Source organism: Onychostruthus taczanowskii, unplaced genomic scaffold (genome assembly GCF_017590055.1).
Source record: "Onychostruthus taczanowskii isolate IOZ18803 unplaced genomic scaffold, ASM1759005v1 scaffold5, whole genome shotgun sequence".
Lineage (NCBI taxonomy): Eukaryota > Metazoa > Chordata > Aves > Passeriformes > Passeridae > Onychostruthus > Onychostruthus taczanowskii.
Window position 1 is genome coordinate 14,182,358 of NW_024502568.1, and position 25,040 is coordinate 14,207,397.

The 25,040-nt window shown below is 44.3% G+C and overlaps 1 protein-coding gene across 3 annotated transcripts in view; it reads left to right on the forward strand.

Moving 5' to 3' along the window:
• The window catches only part of GRK5 (G protein-coupled receptor kinase 5), a 156,629-nt gene extending 133,321 nt beyond the window's left edge, over positions 1-23,308 (forward strand). For all 3 annotated transcript variants that reach the window (XM_041415749.1, XM_041415750.1, XM_041415751.1), the window contains 7 exons: positions 2,056-2,093; positions 2,892-2,981; positions 4,279-4,487; positions 12,349-12,486; positions 14,755-14,892; positions 15,684-15,815; positions 16,617-23,308. In XM_041415749.1, the coding sequence (XP_041271683.1) occupies positions 2,056-2,093; positions 2,892-2,981; positions 4,279-4,487; positions 12,349-12,486; positions 14,755-14,892; positions 15,684-15,815; positions 16,617-16,715 (844 nt within the window). In that variant the 3' untranslated portion in view covers positions 16,716-23,308. The remainder of the gene's footprint in view (positions 1-2,055; positions 2,094-2,891; positions 2,982-4,278; positions 4,488-12,348; positions 12,487-14,754; positions 14,893-15,683; positions 15,816-16,616) is intronic.
• Positions 23,309-25,040: the final 1,732 nt, after the last annotated feature.

Here is a 25,040-nt window from a genome sequence, read left to right on the forward strand (position 1 = left end):
AAGCCAGCCTTGATCTTGAGGAACCAGAAGTCTGAAAACAGGAATGACAGCTGATGCCTGGGAGGGGGAGGAAAACTTCCTCTAATTGCCCTGAATCACAGAGGACCCCAAGAACTGAAGTGGTGTTCTCAGAGTCCTTGTGGAGTCTCCCATTTTCTCATTCAAAGACAACAATTTCCCAAGTTGCACATAAGATTCTTATCACTGGCCCCCGGTTACAGTTTTAAGTGGGGCTAATAACTGCTGAGCAGAAGATGAAATAACTGATGAAGGCTGAGTTCTTCAAGGGAATGATTCTTACAGGATTCAGAACCTATTTTCAAAAATAAATAGCCGATGCCCTTGACTGTGCTGCTCCAGCACTGGAAACCTTCTGCTGATTGGCAGGGAAAGCCCACAGTGGTGTGTTAAACAAAATCACAGCTTCTCCTCAGTATTCAGCTGCCCTTCACATATTTCAGCATTGTTTGTTTGAAAAGCAGGCTTGGTACCACTGGTCATGGGGTGAGGTTTATCTTGGAGGTCAGGAAGGTCTGAAGCAAGCAAGAAGAGGAGATTACTCACAGAGCTCTGCGTTCTTGCTTGAAATCATAAACAAAAACAAGGCAAGTTTCAAAATTCCAACTTTGGCATTGTCAAAACTATAAAATACCTCTCTTCATATACAGGAAAATTGATGGTACTGGAGTGGTGCAGCTTGAGAGGTGGGTGGGGCAGGCTCTGTGCTCTGCCCCGTGCCCCGGTGCAAGGCTTTCTCTTTGTACACGCCTTCTCTTTGCTCTTTGCACAAAATGCCTCTTGCTGGGAAGTTACCAGAACCAAGCTGGTTTGCAGATGCAAGGAGGCCTTACAAAAAGAAGAGGCCAAAAAGGGTTTGGATTTGCACCAGGCTGAGCACTGTGTTTAGATAAAAGCCAGGGCATGATGTGGTGAATTGAAGCAATGCTGTTTTCTCTGCCTCACCCAGCTGCTGGTGCCTCATTCGGGCTGAGGCCAGCACAGCCCAGTCCTGGGGCACTTCTGGGACACTCCCTGCCCAGCATGTCCATCTCCCCCTCTGACACCTCTTGGGCTGGCTTCATTCCCCCTCTGCATGAGCAGGATGGGAAGGAGCCTGCCTGGCTCCCACCTCAACAGCAGCCCAAGAGTGGCAGCAGCTGCAGGGTTGTGCTGGAAAGGCACAACTCTGGAAGTTGGAAAGGCTTGGAAAACAGCCTTGGTCAAGGAGGGGAAAGCGTGGCTGGGCTGGGAAGCAGCTCAAAGCAGCAGCTAGTGAAAAAGGTTTTGTGCAGACAAACCTTTCAGAAGAATGATCTGCCAAGGCTCTGCTAAATATATGAAAACAGATTGTTTACTTCAGAAGTTTATACCTTGCCCAGATCTGGGGATTTTTTTGAGTTTTTTTTCAGGAACAGTAAAAGGCACACCTTTGACATGAGATTGACCACCTTGCCCATTTTCATGGCATTGCTCCAAACCACACAGGCACTAGAGTTTCACAAATGCTTGTAAGAATAATCTTAATCTGGACACAGCATTCTCACCTCTGCCCTGCATTTTCCAAACTCAAAAATATTGCACATGTGTGCAAGTGCATGGACACACACATTTGGTCTGACTTGGATGCCAGACATAGAAAATTTGAGCCCAGCAGATTGCTATTTCTATTTTCACATGTAAATAAAGTATTCTAAAACCTATTTTTTTTAACATAAGATTTTATAACAGAAAATGTTAGAGAGATTTTACAGCACACAGGACTATAGGGGTTGGTTTACAGGGCTTACAGGACTAGATGGATGAGTCCATTACAGGGTAGGTTAGGAACTAAAAGCTTGGCTTAGTGAAAAATTGTAACTCCAGTTTAGAAAAAGACATATGGTTTCAGTCTATCTGTGAAGTGAGTTGTAAAAGGTTGTATTGGTTTCAGGAGTTCCTTGCTGTTTGAGTTGACACTCAATTGGTTTATTACAAGTAATAAATGCCCTCACACAGTTGTATGGTTACACTATCAAAACCAGGTTCATACCCATAACTGCTATCTTTCATTTCCAGAGATCTGAAGCCAGAAAATATCCTGCTGGATGATTATGGTAAGTCTCAGAGGTTTACAGAGATGCTTTCACAGTAAAGTAGATTAAGTTAGTTTCAGGATATATATTGCACAAAGACAAATAATGCTCTGAAGTGATTAAGAGGCTCAGCATACACTAATATTCCTGTCTAGGGGTGGCTGAGCTGCTGGAGCTCGCTGCACAGATGGAAGGAAGCAGCCGTGCCCTCAGCAGGGGCTGTTCTCGAGAGCTCGGCGTTGCTGGGGCTCTCTGCCTTTCCTTGTTGTTTTTCCATCCTTGTTTCAAGGCTGGTGCAACTCAAAGGGAGTTCTAATTTCTAAACCTGTGCTTCCCCTCTCCATTTTTGAAAGCACTTTCATGCTCTGCTGAGGCAAGTCTGGTTTTATGCAAACCCAGGTTCGTGGTGAAGGCAGCGATAATCAAATCTCGTGCTGACTTGCAGACCAGATGTAGCCTCTTCAGCCATCACAGAGTTACAGAATTGTGTCAGCCCATCCATCCTCTGTGATCAGTTCAAGATACTTCCCCGCAGCATGCTTCTCTCTGCCTCTTTTCATTGGTTTTAAAATACCTAATACAATCTGCAGTCCACAGCCTTACTGTTAGCATTTATTTCACTGTGTTGTAGCGCCCTTAATAATTCCTCTTTTCCATATAAATGAAACTGCTCCAATTCAGTGATTCAGAACACTCTTTTCTTAAAATGCAGTAAATTGCAGGAGTAGTTTAGCAATGACCACAGTTGTGGGTTTTGGACTAATTTGGGTCAGGTTATTATATCTGCTTTGTGTTGTTTTGTTTCTTCTTTCCTTCTAGGCCATATTAGAATATCTGATTTGGGTCTAGCTGTTAAAATCCCTGAGGGTGAATCAATCCGTGGAAGAGTAGGAACAGTAGGGTATATGGGTAAGTCTTCCACAGCTCATCTTTTTAAAAATTTACCAAGATTACTTGAATTTTAGAGATATTTCTTCCAAGAAAGCTTAAGAAAAAGAATAAAAAATATTCACATTCAGCTGGATCCAGTGTCATGCAGCAACTCCTACAGAAATCCTGGTAGTGAAATTCAGAAGAGGGTGAAAGGCTGGACCTCTACAGCTCTCAGTGAGGCTGGTCTGTAACCTTACATCAGCAAAACAAATTGAAAGGGGAGACAGCAACTGGGATTCCAGTGATTTTATTGTAGATTTATCTTAGGAGGGTTATGTGCCAAAATAAAGGTTTCTTTCTAGTTGCTGTTTTGTATAGGAGTTACAATGTATTTGCATGGTTATGATAAAATGGGTAAGTCCACACCTGTGGTCATCTTGACCAGGGTCACCTTGAGCTTTCCTCTATGTACAGGGAAGGATCCGCACAAAAGACAAGTAGAGATTTGTACATTGGTAAAAAAACCCCAAAAACTACATTCCCTTATTTAAGTAGATCTGTTTTCTAAACTCAATGTAATTATTTTCATGCATTCTCTGGGTGGGCATATTTCTTGGAGTAAAAATTGCTTATGCTTATTGACTGAATAAAAACTAGCTGATGTGAGCCACTGTTACACCATATGGAGACTTTAATGAAAGCAAGCAAATCAGTTGTCATGTCTAAATTTTGTTATCTCAGTGTAAGTTTGTGTGCACACTAAGGCTCTGTGCTTGTGAGCACGTGGGGATGTGTGTTTGTACCCCTGCATGGAGATGAGGGTGCCTGCAAGACTCTCTGCCCAAAAGCATTGTCTGTTGTTGCAACACAAAATTAATGGATTGGAGTTTCTTTAAAGGGGAAAAAGAAAAGCTATGAATTGACCAAAGAGACAGAATTTGCTTTTGAAGAAATGTCACGACTGTTTACAGTATGCGTGTTTGCACTTCCTTTTTCCCTAAGTGGAGAAATCTGGAAGAACTCTTAAAATTAGGTCTCTGCTTAATATTTAGACCCAACTTCTTTCATGATTTTTTTTTAATTGGACTGAGTTGGTAGAGAAGTCAGAAGACAGCATGGACAAGGCATGTAGCATGTAGAGAGAACACCATGGCATGTAGCATGCTGCATTTCCTGTAATGCCCTCAACTGCAATCAGGAGGTATTTCTGTATTTCACCAAACATTCTCTGTGCATGTGTATTCAGTCACCAAAATGATACTTCGAGGCATTTAAGTGCTCTGCCTGTGTAAATACCAAGCGTTTCCACAAGGCATCTCTCTCTCCTCCACAGCTCCAGAGGTTCTGAACAACCAGAGATACACACTCAGCCCTGACTACTGGGGGTTAGGCTGTCTCATTTATGAAATGATTGCTGGGCAATCGCCATTCCGCGGAAGGAAAGAGAAGGTGAAGAGGGAAGAAGTGGACAGAAGAGTGCTGGAGACAGAGGAGGTGTACTCCCATAAGTTCTCTGAGGAGGCCAAGTCCATCTGTAAAATGGTAAGGGGCTGGAAGGCCCAGTGGGGCAGCTTCACTAACAAGTGTGACTGACATGTAACAGGGTGCCATGGAGGGGCTGCAGAAACAAGGATTAACCAAGCTCATCTGTGGATGGGTCAGTGGGGCAGCTTCGCTAACAAGTGTGACTGACATGGTCTGAGCAGTAACAGGGTGCCATGGAGGGCTGCAGAAACAAGGATTAACCAAGCTCATCTGTGGATGGGGTGACTGCCCTCTCTATTCATTCAAACTCTGTTTATTTGGGCTTGTTTCTCCATGAGATTCATCACAGTCATCCCGAGCCCTCTCCAAAGTTTTATGGCCTAGGGAGCGGTATCTATTCTCATGAGACTTTGAATGTTAGTTTGCAGTCAAGAATGCATTTCTGTCTTTTATAACCTTGTAGAAAAAAATAAAAAGGACTCGATGATGCAAGAATCTGATTGTCTCCTGCAAGGAACTGCAAACCCCACGCTTCCATTGTCTTTGGTGAGAGCTGGGGGTAAGCAGGACAAAGATTATGCAATGAAATTATTGTGACACTCAAATGTTGTCTCGGCCCATCTCACTAACTTTGTTAGCAGCTTTTCCCCCAGGGTATCAGAGTATCCAGCTTTTCTTAATACTGTTGAGCTGTTCTTCAAAATGTTTTCTCACTCCTTCAGCTGGGAGTCATTTTCGTAGCACAATAGCCATGTCTGACAATGGAAATCCTCAATCCCTCTGAGAAATCTCAAAGCTGCGTCTGAATTCATCAATGTCTTGTTGACATCCATCTTTAGAAGGCTGAATTGTAATTTGGAAAAGGATGTGGCCTTTTCTGGGTGTTGTTTGTGAACGAGTGAAGTCTCCTTTGGAGACAATGGCCTATCTGTGTTTGCTGGTGGAGGGAGAAAGAAGGAAAGGAAAGGTCAACAAATAGGTAGGGAGGGTCTCACCAATGTCTTGTGCAACAGGCAAGCAAAGAGCAGATCCACAACGCTCTGGTTGGCTGGCTGCATGGAGAGACACTGAAGTCTCCTTGCAAAATAATAATGGTATCACTGCCAAGAGTCATGCCTGGAAGTCATTAAGTCACAGTGCACCGAGTCATTCCCGAATCCTCGGGGTGGTATTTAACTGACATCACTCTTGAGAGATGCTCTGGCCTGTTCTCTGCCCTCAACTGGTGATGCAGAGCCCCCAGTGCAGCTGACATGGGAGGATCTGGAGCAGCCATGGGCTCTCACAGACCATCCCGTGTGCCCCAGCTGGCTGCCCTCTCTCCTCAGGCAGCATCTCAGCTCCCACCAGGTGAGGAGCAGCATCTGCTGGAGTGGCAGGGAATTTGTGTGCGTCCTGCTGTTAATCTGAAATGGAGATGTGAGGCAAAAATTTTACCTGCTTGAGCACAGAATCAGAATAGTTTGGGTTGAAAGGGACCTTTAAAGATCACGTAGTACAAACCCTCTTTCCTGGCTGACATACCTGTAGGAGCCCTTCTTGTTACTCTTTATTTCCCTTGCATTATAGAATGAACAAATACTTTGAAAATAACCACGAGAACTTAAAGCTGAGCAGAATTAAATGTAGCATTAATGGGATAGTGCTGTAAATGACCTACCACACTCCCAGGGCAGCAGACAGTCATGACACTGCAGTGGTCATTTTCATCTTCCAGCCATGGAGACTCTGGTTTCAGGGAGTTGGGACCTCAGGAGATCATCTAGTTTTTTCTCTTGCCTCAGGGAAGCTTGGACTATATATAAATTATTCCTGAAAACTTGACCACTATTGCTTCCCTGTCCAATCATGTGGCATGTTTATTGAGGTGGTTTGTGAAAACTATTAATGGATCCAAAGATAACCTTTCCTTTTCTGAGCATTAGTATCTTGAGGCAGGAACAGTCTGAGTCCTGATACTGAGTGTGATGGCCTTTGTGGTTTCCCACAAAGAAAAAGTAATTTATTTTACCAAGTGATGTTTTTTATTTTTAAATCCATTATTGAAAAGTAATTTATTTTACCAAGTGATGTTTTTTATTTTTAAATCCATTATTCAAACGTATTTTCTCGATTTCTTTTTGCCTTTGTTGCTTTGCATCAGCTTCTTAACAAGGAAACAAAAGAGTCATAAAGAACCCATCATATCTGCAAAAAAAAGCAAAAAGTTGCAATACATAAATGAAACTTGCGCCTTCTCAAAGATCCCACACAAAAGGCTTTTCCATAGTGGACTCTTCAGGACAGGAGTGGGGAAATGTTTCCCACCATGTTGCCCAGCCTTCTCTTCAGAGCTTGCTTCATGAGCTAATAGCATCACCACCAGGAAATACATTGTCTTTGTTCATTTACTCATAGGAAAACCCTCTGGTGTCACCCCACGTCAGCCTTCCCCTCCTGGATGTTTGTGCCCTTTTGCATTTTCGCAGGCACATATCACAGCTCCCATTAATCATCGTCCATCCCCTATTTCCATGTTTCATTTTGTAAGTAATTTCCCATAAATCAGACCTCATTTTGGACTGAAACAGAGATGAATAACAAATAATTAGGAACAGGGGCAGCTGGCTTTCTGGGAAGCTCCCCAACCCATAGTTCCCATATAACATAGCTGCTCCTGGTGTGTTTTTTCTGTGAAAAAAATCCAGAATTTCTAGGAAATGCTCTGTGTTTGTTGTGGTTATGCCTCGTGCTCCACTGATGTACATGCATGTTTTCCCTGACAAGTGCAGTCGTGCATCCAGAGATGTGACTTGAAGTGCATTCAAGTCAGCAGTGTTGGATGGCCCCTCATTGCTGTGCTCCTGTCACTCTGTCAGTGCCCTGCTTGTCTGCATTTCCCAGAGACTTGTCTTCCCTGATGCCTTTTATCCCTGCAGCTCCCATTTTACCCTGTACGAGGGGTCTCTGATGGGATGGTGTAAAGGAGACAGAGCCAAACTCTTGGTTTGGTGTCCTGTATCAGGACAGGAAACAAGAGAAACACACGGAAGCACAGGAGCTGTTCTGTTCCCTCTGAACATTAGGAAACATTTTTCCATGGTGAGGGTAGCCAAACAGTGGAACAGGTTGCCCAGAGGGGCTGTGTGGTCTCCACACTTGGGGATACCCAAAGCCCAACCCAACAAGGTCTGGAACAATCTGCTCTAGGAAAATCTGCCTTGAGCAGAGGGATTGGACTAGACCATGTCCTGATGTGGCTTCCAGCCTCAGCTGTTCCATATTTCTGATCTCCATTCCCTTTTCAAAGTGTCACCCCAACCAACTAAAAGACAAGGGGTTCTGTTTTCCTTAAAAGCAATTTTTTCCTGTTCCTCACTTACCGTCTGGAGCTCTGTCATCATACAGCTACTCCCGCCTGCTGCCATCCCTCCTTTCTGCTTTCATCCCATGGAAATCAGCATTATGACACCTTAAAGTTTATCAGTGCCCAAGGAGAACTGCTCTTTCATCTCTCTGCTCTCATTTAGTAATTGACCATAGTATTGCTGTTCTGTTCTCTAAAATCTGCTTAAAATAATATGTTTACTTCAGTGTCAGGGCTGAACTTTTGCTAGGTGATTCTTTAAATTGCTTGATCAGCTGGGTCAATGAAAATGGTTTTAGCATTCCCCTTGTCTCCTTTCATGAGTGGCAATTTTTTGTTTTCCTTACTCCTATAATTTTAGGACTAACATCTTAGAACTTGGAATTATTTATTATATGGTATGATCTGGAGATGAACGGACTGATCACATGAAGATAAAACAGTGCTTTGGGGACTTTTGGCTTTTTTTAGCAATCCTCACAACAGTTGTTTCTTTTTGTAAAGGAAGCAAAACAAAGTCATGGAAAAAAGTCTCAGACATTGCAGAGTTTGAATCCCCAGTGGGGATCCAATGAGTGACATGAAAGTATCAGAGAGCTCTTTGTATCAAGATCTTGATGGAACTTTACTGCTGCTAATCAAGACTCTCTTTGAAAGTCCTGTTCTAGTCATGCTCTGCCCATGAACTCTGTAGACTAAACCCTAAATGTCCCGTGCCAACTGGAGACTTTTTCACCAGAACACACAGCTCTGCTGTTTGGCATTAGCTTCATGCATGGTTGGGTGGCCCAGGCTATTTCCACATTTGAAACTGTGAATTATCTGCAGGCTCTACTGCAGAATTACATTTAAATTGTGTTTGATGGGGTCCCTTGCACTGCTGTCCCAGGAGGGCTTGTCATCAGCCTGATGGAGTTGCTTTTGTTCTGCTCTCTATTCATATTAAATAAACCCTTTGAAGCCGAATTAAACAAAAGTGTAGAGATGACTTATAACATACTGTTGTTATCTCCATTTTCTTTTCCATGTCAGATTCCCAAATGGGATGCATATTTCAGGCTCTTGTATGGGTTTGCTATTGCAGAAAGCTTCTGGGGCTGCAGGAAATGGTGAAAGACTAATTATTCCTTGGTGAAAGGAAGGATTCTCCCTTATGTAAAATATTCTAGTCCGTGCTATGTCTTGATATCCACAACAGAAGCCAGGAAGAATGTCTGGTTTCACCTGTTACCATCTCTAGAGCTGGCTGCATCTACAGCTTTTCAAATTCTATTTATTTCTAGCTTTTTTTCACCATTGTGACTCTCCTGGGACTCTCAAGAGACTGCAGCTGCTCCTCTGCAGCAGGGTTTTGCAGGAGAATCCTCTCCTTTCCCTGTTCCTACAGTCCCAGCCTATTCCCAGTGGCCTGTTTCCTTTTGTGTCTTTCAGCCAGCAGTGGCCAGCCACCCACAACCAACTGCATTCATGCTCCAGAAACTTCCTTCTTGCATCTGAAGTTACTGAATACTCCCTTGTTTGTCATGGAGGAACCCAGGAATCCCCAGGCAGCCTTTTTCTGTCCTCAGCTACCCTTTTCTCTGACCGCACACTCCAAACATCTTACAGCCTGACAAGGGCAAATTCACAGATCAGCTTGGTCTCCCCACTAAGCCCAGAATCCAGACTGCAGAGATGGGAAATAACCCCCTTTTCATCCCTTCAGAGCTAGCTTGAGAGCAGAGACTGCAGAGGTCTCCTGTATCATCTCCAGGAAAGTCCAGATCTATCCCCTCCTACCACCACTTTCTCCTCAGCAAGTCCAAGGTATCATTTCCAAAAGTATACCAGAGCCATGGGTACTAAAAATGGTCTTTCTGCTTTCAGATTCTTCTTTCCAACTGTCAGGAAAGTCCTGTTGACATGAGAATAAAAGATTAAAAGAACTTTTGATTTCTGTGCCCAACCAGAATTGAGCAAGCCTGATTCTGACTGGAAATTCCAAAGCAAACAGGCTAGAGCATAGGATTAAAATTCTCTTCAAACAGGCTAGAGCATAGGATGAAAAAAAAAAAAATAAAAAACAGAAACAAAAAACCAAAACCAAAAACACCTCAAAACCTAAAACACCAAAAACACACCAAAAAAAATCCTAGTCTCAGGACCATGAGAATTCAAAGTCTCACAGCTGTTTGAAAGCAAAGGATCCCTCTTTGCTTCTAGCAGGGAAAGCAAAGTCTAGAGAAGTGCTCTGAGACAGGTCTTTTGCAGTGAGTCAGATGGATGTGGTACAGTATCATGTGAATCTCTCTGCTCAGAGAATGGCAAGGCATACAGATGTTTCCTCAAGTCTTTTTACATTTATGGATCAGCCACTTGTGATCTGTCAGCCCAGATGTCACCAGCTTGGCAGCATCAGAGGCAGAGGAAAGTGAGGGGAAGAAAGGGCTGCTGCTATTTGGAAGCTGAACATTGCTACTGTGGCCAGCACCAGTGGCTTTAAACCCTTTCCTCCAATCATTCAGTCTCCTGCTATTGCTGCTGCTGAGGCAGAAAGACCTGAGCAGAAAACTCTCATGTCTACAAACCCCTTCACCACCATTTCTGGCTTGGCTGCTGCCACTGCAGCTTGCTGGGGCCAGGCTGGAGGGTGCCTCTGCACCATGGCACACACGGATTGCCAAAGCCATTTGCCATCTCAGCCTGGAAATGAGGCCCCCAGCAACACAGGAGCACAACTGAGGTGGCTGTTGGCAGTCAGATCAGAAAACCACCAATGCCCAGATGGTGGAAATGCCCAGTGGTAGCAGAGCATTCAGAGAAGGCTGAAGAGCTGTGACACTGTAAACCCCTGATAAGGACAAGAAACCCCAGCTCCAGCCAGGCACCAGAGTAAAGAGCACAACATGACATTAGCAACAAACAATTTCCAAGTTCACCGCTGGTGAGATGAGGTAGCTGAGCTGGGCTGCTGGCTTGGTGACTGAGGCAGAAGGTGCTGGGGCACACAAGCCCTGAGCTGGCACACAAGCCCTGAGCTGGGCACACAAGCCCTGAGCTGGGCACACGAGTCCTGAGCTGGGCACGCAAGCCCTGAGCTGGGCACAAGCAGCATCCCCAGGCTCCCCGGGAGCATCCCTGGTTCCCGGTCCTGCTCCCGCAGGGATGCACCCGGGAGCACGGGGCTCCTCCCCAGCCTTCCCAGAGGTGTTTGCTATCCTACCACCCGCAGCTGGAACGGTCCCGGGGGTGCTCCCGGTGCCTGCCCGGGCTCAGAGAGCCCAACCATCCCCTGCCCCGCCTGCCGCCGAGCCCCGCTGGGCTTTGCTGATGCTTTCGGTGCCATCACCGGGCACAGCGCACCCGGGCAGGGCTGAGCGCTGCTCCTGGCCCGACTGCGGGCCAGCAAAGCCGGGGCCAGCGGCGGAGGAGCGGCGGGATCCCCCCCGGCATCCCCGGAGCAGCGCCTTCCCCGCCGCTGTCCTTTCCTCTGCTGCCTCCCGGCGGCACCGCCCGAGCGGCTCACGGTCACCGAGGGAAGCGCAGGAGGGTTTGTCTTGGAGGGATCCTTAACACCGTCCAGTCTAGCTCTCTGCCATGGCAGGGACACCTTCCGCTGCCCCAGGGTGCTCCAAGCCCTGTTCGTCCTGGAGTTGGGCACCTCCAGGGATCCAGGGGCAGCCACAGCTGCTCTGGGCACCCTGTGCCAGGACTTCATCACCCTCAGGGAAGAATTTCTTCCTAATATCCTGTCTAAACCTGCCCTCCTTCAATTTAAAGCCATTCCCCCTTGTCTATTTGTGAGATGCCCTTACCCAAGGTCCCTCTCCAGCTCTCTTGCTCTGGAAGGTGCTGTTGAGCCTCCCCTGTTGAGTCTCTCCTGTAAATAGCTCGGTGTTTCTGTCCGTGGGCTTGCTTGTCTGACAGACCAAAGATGCTGAGTTCTCTTGGTGGGCATTGCTCCATTGTGGGTACCCAGGAAACAGGCAGGACTTGCTCTAGCAGGTGGAGGCTGTGCACTGCCCTTCTCTGAAAACAAACAAGGCAGAACTGAGGATCATTACTGGGCACTGGCTCCATGGATGGAGCCACCTTGAGTTCAGCAGAGATAAGGCCATGACTGTAAAGCCCATCAATGTTCAATGTGTCATTGCACTGGAAGGTAGTGCAAATACAATTTGGTATTTTTGGTTTTTCCTAATCACCTGTTCTTCTGAGGGGAAATTATTCTTATAAACGTAAAAAACAAAACCAAAATAACTGAGACAAAGCACATGGAGCTTATGAATGTGAATCTTCAAATGTTACTAGGGTATGTCAGATTTCCTCTTGAAATTGTTCACTGAAAGCAGGTGAAAGGAATGGTCTCTATTTTGACTGTAAATACTTTACAGCAGGTGATTTTCTGAGGATTTCACCAGCATGTAGAAGAGTGCAGTCCTAATCCATTTAACTTCAGCTTTTAAGGAACAGCTGTTGCAAGTCCCCTCTGTACTTCCCTGTGGGCACATTCAAAAACAAGTGGAGATAAAAATATCTTTGTGGAGCTCTTGCTCTTCCTGACACCCTCACCATTCCTGTTGGATGTTTCAGCTCCTGGCCAAGGACGTGAAGCAGCGGCTGGGATGTCAAGGGGAAGGGGCAGCAGAAGTGAAGAGACACCCCTTTTTCAAGAGCATGAATTTCAAGCGGTTAGAAGCAGGAATGCTGGAACCTCCCTTTGTGCCTGATGTAAGTACGATTGCAAGAACCCCCAGTGGCCTCTTTTAAGAGGTTTGTTGCTAAAATAGCTTCTCTCTCTCGGGGCTGTCATCGCTCTCTGCACGGGGAGCTACCCCAGGAAGGTGTGATAAGTGGTGGGGCTGGAGTGGGGAGGCTGGGAGGAAGAGGAGAGAGGGCTCTGTGGACATGTGGATGCAGGCTGGTAATCTGGGGCTTGATCAGTTCCCACTCCTTTTACCACAGTGTTCCTGGACACACTGGGAACCCTTATCCATGGCATTACTGTGAAAATAAGTGTGCTCAGGACCAGGTGGTGCTTGGGACAATCAGCAGTGAAAACCAAATGTGTGCATACAGGTTTACAGAGGTGAAACCAGAAATACAAAGTCCAGGGCCCTGTGGAACTGGATCATCATGAAAACAGTAGTTTGCTGTGAGAGTCTGAGCCAGGCTCAGCTATCAAGTGTCACCTCAAGCAGAGAAGGTGACTTGGACCTTAGAGAGCATTTGGAGCTTTTTGGGGCACAGAACCCAGCAGTGAGTCCTTACTCAGATTTACACACCAGGCTCACACATACTGAAAGACTTTGTTGCACTGGCAACAACAAAACTTTTTCCACCCTTTTGTGGTATCGGTTTCTAGCCCAGTGCACAGAGTTATCTGATTATTTCCCTCCTGCAGGGCTCTCTTTCTGGCTGGAGCTTCTATCCTTAAAGTCCCCATATGGTTCTAAGTAAACACTGCCATTTTAACATATTAAAGAAAGTAACATCTTGGCAGCTCCCATTCCCGTTGCTGCAGGCTCAACCAAACCAAAGTGGTTTGAACACTACAAAAGTTTACTTTAGTTGCTCTGGTTTTGCTTTACATTTTACTATGCAGCCTAGTTATTCCTGCCAATTAGCCCGTGGTGTTACAACCTGCTTTAGTGGGAAGAAATAAGAGACAAGCTACTATTTCTTTCTGATGTAGAAAATTATAAAATTCTGGGCTCACATTTGGGATCTGCCAGAGTGCATAAAAACTGTGGCACGTAAGGCCTAGAAGGCACCTCTTACAGACATATTTGCAAAAGCAAAGGCACATAATTTTTTATGGCCCTTTATTGGGAGCTCGAGAGCTGCCCCTAATTTAATTTATTTGGCACTTCATTCATAGATCTCCCGGTCTTTACTGAAGTCAGCTGAATCACCCAAAACTATATAGCCAGTGGCAGAAGTTGTTATCCAAACCATGCCTCTCCATCCTCTCCTACAAAAATGTTGTGGATTGCAGCTGTCAGGAATGCAGAGGGATACAGCCTTCAGCAAATAAGACTTCTGTCAGGAATTAGGTCAATTTGTTTGGTCACAGTGCTGAGAACCAGATAAATAAAGTGCTGCACTGTTGGACCCCTGGCTGTGCAGTCCCGGTACCAGGGACAGACAGAAGGACTCCACATGGGCTGGGGTTCAGGCTGGTCCCACAAACCAGCCCTCAATTATCCCTGCACAGCAGAGGGTGGCTGTGCTGGTGGTGGGAGATCTCTGGGCACACACACTGCCTGTGATAGGTTACCACTGATGGCTCTTTCTGCTCCCTGGGGCTGACTGCTGGGGCACGAGCTGAAGGATCCCTCACTGCAAAGAGTTTTCTCTCTGTCAGCCCAGAAAACTGGGTAGTTCAAAAAGGCAAAGCCATTTGACTGTTCCTTTGAAGAAGTGCAGCCATGTTAAAAGAGTTAATAGAGGTAATTCTGGGCAGCTTCCAGCAGCTGAGCTATTAATAAAAACAATGGAAAAATGCCAAACCTCCCCTGTTTTCTTTAGCAATTAGGATACATTCCTTTAAACTTCCAAGCTGCAAACTCCACAGCTATCTGGGCAGGAGGGCACTTCTATCTGAGGCCTCCTTTCAGGGCTCTCTCCAGTGTGCCACTCGTAAACATTCTGGTTTTCTGTTGTTCCCTCTCTAAATGAAAAGACTACTGAAGGGCTCCATTTTTCTCTTCTGGCTCTTTCTGTCCTTTTCCTCTCACCTCTTAACCAGATGGTACATGGATGACTAAAATCCACTTTGACTGATGCTTTGAGGACTTCAGAATAGGAAGCTTAATGTGCTTAAAGTGAAGTCAGCCTTTGATGATAAACATGCAGGCAGAGCAAGCTGGAGAAGGAGGATGCAGACACACACTTGTTAGACATTCTCACTTGACTGAATCTGTGAATGAAAGCACATGGTCCGACTCAGAAATATTTTTCTCATGTCATTTCTCCTTTTTTTTTCTGCTGACATAGCCCAGAGCAGTGTACTGCAAGGATGTGTTAGACATTGAGCAGTTCTCCACAGTGAAAGGAGTTAACCTGGACCAAACAGATGACGATTTCTATTCCAAGTTTTCCACAGGATCAGTGTCTATTCCATGGCAAAATGAGGTAAGGATGTATCATAGCAAAATTACTGCAATAAACCCCATAACAGAGACGGTTTAAGAGGAGCTCTGTGTTCCAGTAATATATAGCTACTGGACAACTTGCCAGACTCTAATGCTTTCATGAGTTACAAATGGCCTCTTTCAAGATCTGTAATGTACCACAGATGTCAGGTTCAGGTGACTGTATCTGTTGGCTCTGTGTATTTGTGTAAATTGGCAAGGATCCTACTGTACTTCCTCCTCCTGGATTTCTACAGAGGTGTTTCGACAGCTCCCAGCACCTTCTGTGGCTCAGTTGGAAATCCTTAAGGGAAGGATCCTGCCCTGGTGACCCTGCTCTCACCCACTGTCTGCAGTTAACTCTGGACCCTGAGCTCCTCCAGCATTTCCATGTCTGGGTCTTTGTCTCTGTTTGGTATCAAAACACAGCCAGCAGTGGATTTCAGAATCCAGCTCTGCATCAAACAGCAGATCCACTTGGGCAGGGGGCTGCTAATAACTGAGATTTTGTAAGTGTGCCTGTTTTTGCCTGCTATTGTCTACAGTGCTAAAGGAAAGAACAGAAAGTCTTGTGGGGCAGCTTCTGACAAGTCTGATGTGCAAACATGCAGCCTCTGGTTTTCATACACTCTATTTGCCCTCTACAGACACCAGCAGGAATCCAACTGTTAACTCTCCTCACACACTGCTGCCTTTGAAGAACCTAGCACTACTGGAATTTATTTAGTGCAGATGAATAATTCCCTTTTTTTTTTTTTTTTTTCTTTTGTCTCTCTCACCATATTCCACTAGATGATAGAAACAGAGTGCTTCAAGGAGCTGAATGTATTCGGACCAAATGGTACTATTTCACCAGACCTAAACAAAAGCTACCCCCCAGAGCCACCCAAGAAAGGATTGCTACAGAGAATATTTAAGCGACAGGTGAGATCTTTTATGAATAAGGCCAGGAAACTCCTGTAGATACTTGTTTTCACAGCCTTGTTCTGGTGATATCTGTGCTAGGAGAAGGGCAGAGCATCTTAGAGAGGACTGGCTCTCACATTTTCCTCCATACCCCAAGTTTTTCATCTACCTTGTGTGATTTTTATTTTTTGTTTTTGCCACCGGCAGTTCCAGTGTTGCTCATGAGTTTTGTTTCCAGCAGTTGAAAACTTCCCACCCAACCTGGTTTTCAGTGGTATGCTGAAATGCCTTTTGAAACTGAAGAAGTTCCTTGTGAAAATCCTTGATTTATGTGTTTAAAAAATAAAAAGGAAAATGCACATTTTGAGGGAGGTAGCTGTGGCAGGAAAGCAAGATAATAAAGAAGAGAGCAACCTGGATAAAACATGACGTGCAGCCTTCATGAGACACCATGGCACCACTTGCAAATGTCAATAGCATTCTTAGACTGGCCTATTTCTGTAGGGTTAAAGCCATGCCTGAGCATTGGAGGTACCCTCTGTATTAGTCAGATTTAGCAGATACTGACATTTTGCAGTGAATTGATTTGGCTCCTGGAGCTGGAGTGAGTCTTCTTTGCTGCATTCATCAAGAACTGCCATGGTTCTGCTGACCTAGAGAGACTACAGGTAGGAAAATGAAGAATATTTTGCATCTGAAGATCCTCAAGCAAGAATCTTGCAGTCCAGGCAGTACCATAAAATGAACGATGTTGGATGAAAAATAAAACCATGGCATATTATGGAAATCTAATTGTCATTTTCTTCTTCTTCCTTACAGCATCAGAACAATTCAAAGAGTTCTCCAAATTCAAAGGCCAGTTTAAATCATCACATAAATTCGAATCACGTAAGTTCAAACTCCACTGGAAGCAGCTAGTTCCAACTCAGTCCTGTGAAACAACATGTTGCATCCTTCCACTATAATCTCTGGAGCTTCTGTGGATGAGAGAGCCTCCACCGTTGAGTGAAAAAAAGAAAATCTGGATCTCCCAAAATGGAGATTTTCTATCCATTCCTTCCAGTGGAGCCTCACATTTTAAGAAGAAATTTCCACTCAGGTCTGTTTTTGGAGGTGGCACTCAAGACTGTGTGAATCAAATTTGTCTCTTTAGAACATTGCAATAGAAATTCAATGAACATGACTACTTGCACGTATTTAAATAGCATCATACTAGAACTGAATTTTGTCTTTATTATTTTTAAAGAAAAGTTTTGTAAATTTCTCTATTGTCTCAGTTTACATTTTGTACATTTGTATTTAAATGAAAGTCAGACTTTGGAGGTGTATATTTTCCAAGCAGCAGCTGTAAAGCCATGTGTTTTAAGACATTTTTTTAAAAGAAACAAAATGTGACTCAAGACTTCCAGAGCCTCAAAAGAGAAATCATTCTTTTTAGCAATTCTAGAAAATTCTTCATAAATCACTTTATCAGACGGGGGTTTATTGACATGCATTTTTATGGAACAGTTTATTCTTAATTATTTTACATCTGTATATTTGGTTTACAGCAACACTGCATACATTTCTCCTCTTCATTAGTTTGTAATGTCTCGCATTAAATGCTAAAAGACAAGATTTTGATGCATTCAAAAATGCTACTTGCTATGCTGATGGTTTGTGATGTCTTGGGACCAGCACAGCTGAGATTTGCACTTATGTTGTTCCATCAAAGGCTTTTTAGTTAGAAAGGGAGCCCTGTTTTAAGCTCTTTCCCTTCACTAGTGTTTGTGCTGTTTCTGGCAACAGGCAGAACAAAGCTGAGGGAGAGGTGACCAGGAAAGCAAGTGTCCATTTCTTTTCCTAGGACTTCAAACCTGCACCTGCTGAAATGAGAGCAGAACTCAAAGTGTTCTCCATGCTGCAGTCAAAAGCCCAAGGTCTTTCCACGGCTGCCCACATCAAAGAGGCAGCAGGAGGGAAGTTCAGCAGTCTGGCTTGTGCCAACCATGGGATTTGTGGCAGCTTTGGGGAGCTGAGCTGTGGAGGTTCAGGGTGGGATTTGAGCTGCTCTTGGGCAGTAGCAAAGCCCACAGGCTGTGCCTGCACTTAAAATATTTCCATGTGTCATGCAAACACCCCCTGACACAGCCCCTCAGTTAGATCCTCCACTGAATGGAATGCCAGTATGAAATAATAACTCCCACTTCCAGCTCCATCGTTCTTTGTCCAGGATCCTTTCACCATTGACAAAAACTCTGTCCCCACTAGGATGAACAGGATCAGGCAGGATCAGTAGCAGTACCTCAGGCATCAGAATCAGGCTCTTCTCAAGTATTTCACTATTATTGTTAAGAACACCATACCAAAAAATGTCCCTGACACAGGAACTGGAAAACCTTTGTGCCCACAACTGCAGGCAGGATCTCTACAGCCTGAAATGTTCTGTACTGTGTTGGTTCCCCATACTCTTTAAAACATTGGCTAGACTATACTGATTTTTCTAAACCTTTGGGTCATCAGGAGCATCTGAAAGCCACCCTGGGGTGTCCAAAACCCTGTTAGCCAGGAGTGGAGCTACCCCAGGGTCCAAGGAAGTGATGTTCATAGCCAAAATTCATTAGACTGCCATGTGTATGTTCTGTGTGGCCAGTGCTGAGGGGGAAAAGGATGGAGGTTAGTGGTGGCAAATCCCTGAGTGAGAAACACACAGGAATGACATAGTAAAGCTGCTTGGAGCTGTGAGACAGAGAGACAGAACAGGGACCTGCAAAGAGCAGCTGACAGAGAAAAGTCAAGGCAGGGAGATGAGGCTTCAGCCATACTCCCATTCAGATGGTGGCATTGCAGATCTTATAGAAGATGCAGGATTTTAGAGATGTTGCTAATTTGGCATGTGAAGACTAAAATTTTCATTCTTCACCATCCCCCAGTATTGAGAAGTACCAGCAAATCCCTTACTGAAAGCTGGTGAACAAATTGCAAATGTTGATTATAGCTGGTCTTACACCTTTTAGATGCTACCAGCCTTAACCTGTGATGGATGACATTTTAGGGACAGCAGTAAATGACAGTTTGTGCCTTGTCCTGCTCTCCTTCCAGCCAGGACAGTGCTCACCAGCAGCTCTAGGACTCTGGCAGTGGGGGCTTAGGGACAATGAAGGTGGGAACATTCATTCTGCCTGGATATCTGCAGGATATTTTGCTAGGGCTGGATGTCCTGACTTCTCATGGCATGGAAGAAGGATGCTGGTGTGCACCTGAAGGCATCAAGCCTGGGATGGAGCCCCTCTGAATCTCACCTCCATGGAGCAGTGAGAGAGGAAGAGGAGAGACACAAAACACCACCAGCAGAGAGAGATTTCATCTCTGCAGTGTCTCTGTCCTGCAAACTACAAACAGTATTACCATGCTGGGGCAGCAGAACTTTTCAGCACCCAGCCTTGGAAGGCTTAAAATCCATCAGAAATGCTAATGACCAGTCCTAGGGATCTTCTTGTCATGGTTTGCCTACAACAACAAAACCTGCAGGATTTCTTTTTTATTGCTTCTTATTTTTGTTGGGATTTTTTAAAAACTTTTTCAGCTTATCTTGCGCTCAAAGCTGGAATAGGAGCACAGTCCTTGCACTTCCATTGTGTGACCAGGTGCAATTTGGGCCCAGAACTCAGGGCTGAAGCCCTGTCAAGGCAGAGCCCTGCACAGCCAGGCTTCCAGGGGCATTTGGCCTTTGGCTCCATGGAGTCAAATTTAAAAACCACTGGAAACATTGAAAAAAACTTACTTTTGTCATACAACCTTGGAGACCATTTGCAATACGTTTTTGGTATTTTGATTCCAGGTGAATTTTGAGATGGGTTTGCACGTAACAAAGGAGTAAAAAGGAGTAGTTCTGTAATAGCTTTCCAGACTGATTCATTTTCTTTATCTCCTCTTCAGTTACCATCCAAATTCTTTCCAAAAAATGCAGATGCTCAGATCTGGTTGCTTGTTTTAAATAGACAGATGAGCAAACTTAGCTCTTTTTAAGAATCAGAAATCGTTTGCAATCTGATCCTGAATTATGCAAGCATGTTTTTTATTTTTAAATCTTTGTTGAGGAGTCTGATGAACACTAATTAGTTGACAGACTTTCATGAGTCAGGTGTTTGCTATTCATTTCCTACAGTGTCTCAAGGTTCACTTGAGTCTTGTAGCATTTTTTCCCACTGTTGGATGTGAGGCTTTTTTTAAACAAATGAATAATGAAGGGGAAAAAAATAACAAACTCTTAGATGTGCACTCTTGACCTGGATTATCTAAAAAGAGGTTTTTCACAAGAATGGCCATGACTCAGATGTTATTTCTGAACAAAAACCTGCTTGTGAAGCTGGGAAAGGTGTGAAGATAATCAAACCAAGCAGGTAGTGCTGATCAAAGTGAGCATTAGGGAGCTGCAGAATTCAATATCACAGCGTTCACCTGGCCCTGCTGATTGGGGACTCCTGGTTCCTGCCAGCTCAGAGACAAAACAGCTCTCCATAAGCACAGCTTGGTACCACCTCAATTTGCAGTCACTCCTGAAACTATGGCTGAGTGCCATCAGCAGTAGGAATCAAACTTGGCTGACCCAGTAAAGCACCAGGTTTGAAGACACTGAATTCTTAAGGTCATTCACCCAAACCTCAGGATCCAGCTAGAATTCTCTGCTCACATTTCAAATCCAGTTGATCTTTTTTCAGTGGCCATGCCTCAGCTGAAAAAACCAACAGGAAATGACCCTGCATTAGTGGTAAAACCACAGGCAGGGTGAGGAGGACACAGAGGCTGTGAGCTCTGGAGGACAGTGTGTAAAGTCCCACGGTGTGTGAATCTTCAGCAGGGGTGCAGTGGCACCACACTGCTGCCCCTTCTTCCTTGGGGTCACCTTGTTGGTCAGAGTTCCTTCAGTGGCCTGAGGATTGCACACATCCAGGGCCAGAGGGGCAGCTGGATGAGGCAAGCAGGAATTCCCCCAGCCTGCATGGACAGCATCACCCAGGTCTGTGCAGCCCAGCCTCAGCCAGGAGCTCCCTGCACAGGCTTTTCTGGAAGAGCAATAAATGCACAACCCTACAGCACAGCTGCTGCTCCTCACCAACATCCACGGAACAGGAACTGCCTCCATGGTGAACAAGGTGTTGGTGTTTTCGTCCCTGCTCCACAGTTAGTTGTGATCATTGTTTTGTTCTGTTAATATTTGGCATATTCACTGAAGGTACTCAGTGCAGAGGAGATAATTTGTCAGGCATTTCCCATACAATCTTTGGAAAGACTGGATTTTTCTTTGGGAGAACATCCTTTCTGTCTCTTGGCATCTTCCATCTGTGGACCATCTTCCACCCTGTGGAAGCCTGCAGGAGCTCTGGAAGTCCACACTTAAAGAGTCTCCTGCCCAGGGATGGTCCCAGTCTGTCTCAGGCTGCAGGGAGGTTCATTTGGCAGTGAATTTTGGAAGAATCAGTCTGTTCAGTGGCTCCATGGAAATCAGGAGATTCCAGAGTTGTTTATCTGAAGCCTTTCACAAATAAGACCTTTAACTTAAAATAATACTAAAGATTTAGAGTAAGGAGAATAATTACTAACAGCCTCATGCTAAAGTTAAGAGAAAGTCTGCATCAGTTTAAAACATCTCTTCTGTGTGATGGCAGGACACACTTCCTTTTATACCAAATAATACTGGAGTGCTGGCTGGTAATAATTGTCTTTCCTTAAATGCAAAAGCCGAAAAGATAAAGAAATTGGTTCAGAGAATTTTTAAATTATTTCCTTTGGGGAAAAGAAAAAATTTCATCAAAGAAGGTGAAAGCCAACAATATGCTGCAGTATTATGGGCTGACCTCCCCCAAATGTCTCTGTGATAATACAAATACAATCTGCTGCAGTTGGATCAGCTAAGCTGGTGTACTGACAAATGGGCTTTATGAAAGAAGCAATTTTAAACAGATTGCTGCCTATTCATTAACATGAATATTACTGCTGGCACATATGTATTCTCCTGGCTTTATGTACTGGAGCCAGGAGTGATGGTTTGTATTCCTCTTCTGGCTGTGTTTTTCTTCACTGCCCTGGGCAAACCTCTGTGCAATTTTGTTTTCCCATTCCCAAACACGGAGGGATGCTCTCTGTCTGTCAATGGAAAGCACTTTGGAGTCTGTGCATAAACCAGATCAGTATCAACTCTTTGTATTATTATTTAAATGAAATAGGCTTAGTATAGCTGCTCTTTATTTACATGACTAGTGAGAGGACTCTCCTAAATTAGGACTCTTTTATTACTGGTTTGTCTTAGCTCCTCAGAGATACTGAAACAGAACAAACTGCACTTCTGTAAGACATCTCCACCAGACAAAGAGGTGACAGTGCAAATGTTTTAAGTATTCCTTTTTTGCTGAAGAGCTGGCCAGTAATTGTGGCATTCACATGGAGACACTTCCTCTGATTTTAGAATGGAGATAAATAGTTACGAGGAAGGGAGCAAAACAACATTCATTGGTTCAACTTTTTTGGCCAAGCCTGCGAAGGATTCCCTGGGCACCACTGAGTGAGGGGCTGTGTGAGGTCCCAAACGTGGCTCTGTGGCAGACTGGGGCTGGAAGCAAAAGAGGCAAAAAGAGCAAAAGTGCCTGGGGTCAGCGGGCTCCAGAGGGGAGCTCCAGGATTTCTGGAGTGGTCCTGCAGAGAAGATTCACTCCCAGAGAAGAAACATCTCAGGTAGTGGCTGGATGGCAAATGTGTTTTCCTTTCTCATCACCCCACATGCAGCTGTTAGATATGTTAATTAGCAAGCTCAAACGAGTTGTTTCATGTGTATTGAATGCGGTCTCCCTTAATTGCATTTCTTTTAAACACTGGACACTCTTCTAAAAGACTGAACATTTTAGCCTTTTGAAGCTGAAAGCTGTAAAAACTTAATTTTGTGTTTCTGAGCAATGTAGATAGACCTAAAGATTTCATAAACTATCATGTGGTTGCCCATATCTGACTAGTAATTAAATTGTAAAATTGCAGTTTCATATTAGGGTTAGTCTTTTCACCTGCTTTAAAAATTAAAAATCATATTTGGTATATAAACACACACAGAATATCCTTCTGATTGAATTTCAAGAGCATATCCAGGAGTAAATGTTTTTAAGCACTTCTAATACTGTAGTCTATAAGAGGAGCAGACACTTCTAAAGCAATGTTAAAAGTTGTCTTTCATAACTGAGTCAACAGATCATTTTTGTAATAAATTAAAGCAAGTGTTCTCAATTAGAAGAGCTAGTGGCTGTTGATATTGTACAAAAAAAGTCATTCTAATATCCAGAGGGTTAGGGGTGGGGAGGGTCTGTTTGGTTTTGTTTCTCTTTCCAGGGAGATCTTTAACATTGTTTGATGAAGCTAGTTTCATTTTGAGATTGTTACTGAAGATAAAGGCTTCTGTGTTCTATGGCTGCTTGGATTCTTCGTACATAATGTCCTAGTAATGTCACAGTGCTGCTGTATTTAGATCAAACCACTGTTTTGATTGGGTTTTTTGGCTTTTTTTTTTTTTTAAATAAATTCCTTAATTTAAATACATGGAAACTGCATGTTTTGCTTTAATGAGGCACCTAATCAAGCAGAGTCCTTGGATTCCTCGGGTCCTTTGGATCCTGAAGATGGTTGCAGTGAGGGTGGGGTGCAGCCCATCTCTTCCTGGATGCCTCTGTGGCTTCTGTGGTTTGAGTTTTCTGTCCCACCACAGAGACTGGGGGAGCCAGCCTGAGGCTGGACCTCACTTTGTGCAGGTTCTGTTCTCATCAGGTTGAGTTTCCCCTGAGACCCCCTTCCTTCCCTCCCCTGCCTCCCCCTGCACCAGCAGCCAGCACAATTTTTGCAGCTTTTGGGGCAAGTTCAGGGAGAGGGTGACAAAATCCCAGCAGGATCCCATCCCAAGCTTCACAAGGCTTGAGCTCTGCTTTCAGTGAAGTGAGCACTGAATTTATGCCTGATTTATGCCTGATTTATGAGGCCCTACCTTGCCTAAGCTCCAGCCAGACAGAGAGAATATATTCACAGGAGGAAAACAACACCAGCCAAGGGCGCTGTGCAGTGTTCCACACAGGAAGATCTAAAACTGAGTTACAGGGTGGCTGCAAAATCACTGGCAGGAAAAGTGATGATGCACTGCTTTTTCTTTAAGAGGAGAAAGAAGAACTTTTCAAAGAGGCATAAAGAATATTTTTATGAGACTTCTAATGGCAAGCAGTGTCTGCATCAAGTTGCATGGAAGAACAGTGAGAAAACAAATTATCTGCATGAAAGAAGCAGCTCCATCCAACAGCTAAACTCAGTAAAACCCAATGTAATAGACTATATAAATTCAGGTCATGCATATTATCACTTTCCAAACAAACCCAAGCCATTTTTTCACAAGGTTTTAACAATATGAGAGGCTGTGAGATGAAATTGTATTTCTTCTTTTAACAGCTCTTGGTGTTTTGTTGGGTGGTTTTTGTTTGGTTTTGGGTTTTTTTTGTTTGTTTGGTTGTTTTTTTTTCTCTCTGTAATTTCATGTCTTTTCTGTGCAGCAACATCTAGATATGTTCCCTCCAGGGAGATTTAGTCTTCTTAGACTTTTCCACTATCTCTGACATGGGATGTGCAGCTTCTCAGAGGAAAGTCATGACACTGTTTTGAAGGAAATCCAATTTAAAAGGCACATCAACTTTTTTTAATTCCTCAGGGTGCTTTACAGATGAAAAATACCATAAATGGGCCTGACTGTGAAATTTCAGGTCTATGGGGTCCTTCTGGGGGAGGGAACATCACAAGTTTCTGCCAAGTCAGAGTCTATTTTTTGGGGTTTTGAAATTCTGTTTCACATTTGGTATTCAGTAAAAGTAAAAAATAAAATTTAAATATGGCCTGTTAAAAACTCATGCTCTGAATTGTCTTGAGTGGAGAAGAGGAGCTGCCCAGAGGCTGAGCAGCATGAATAACCCGTTTACAGATGCTTGGGTAAATCACAGAACCATAGAATCATTAAGGTTGGAAAATACTTCCAAGATCATCAGGTCAAACATTTGACCAAACACCACCTTGTCCACTAAACCATGGCATTAACTCCTTTCTGGAACACTTCCAGGGACTCCACCACCCTCCCTGGGCAACCCATTCCAATGCCTCACCACTCTTTCAGAGAAGAAAATACCTGGTTTTCTGGTTTCTTTTTAATTACAGCTTATTGGTGCTAATTTTTTTCTTAAGGAAGCTTTGTTG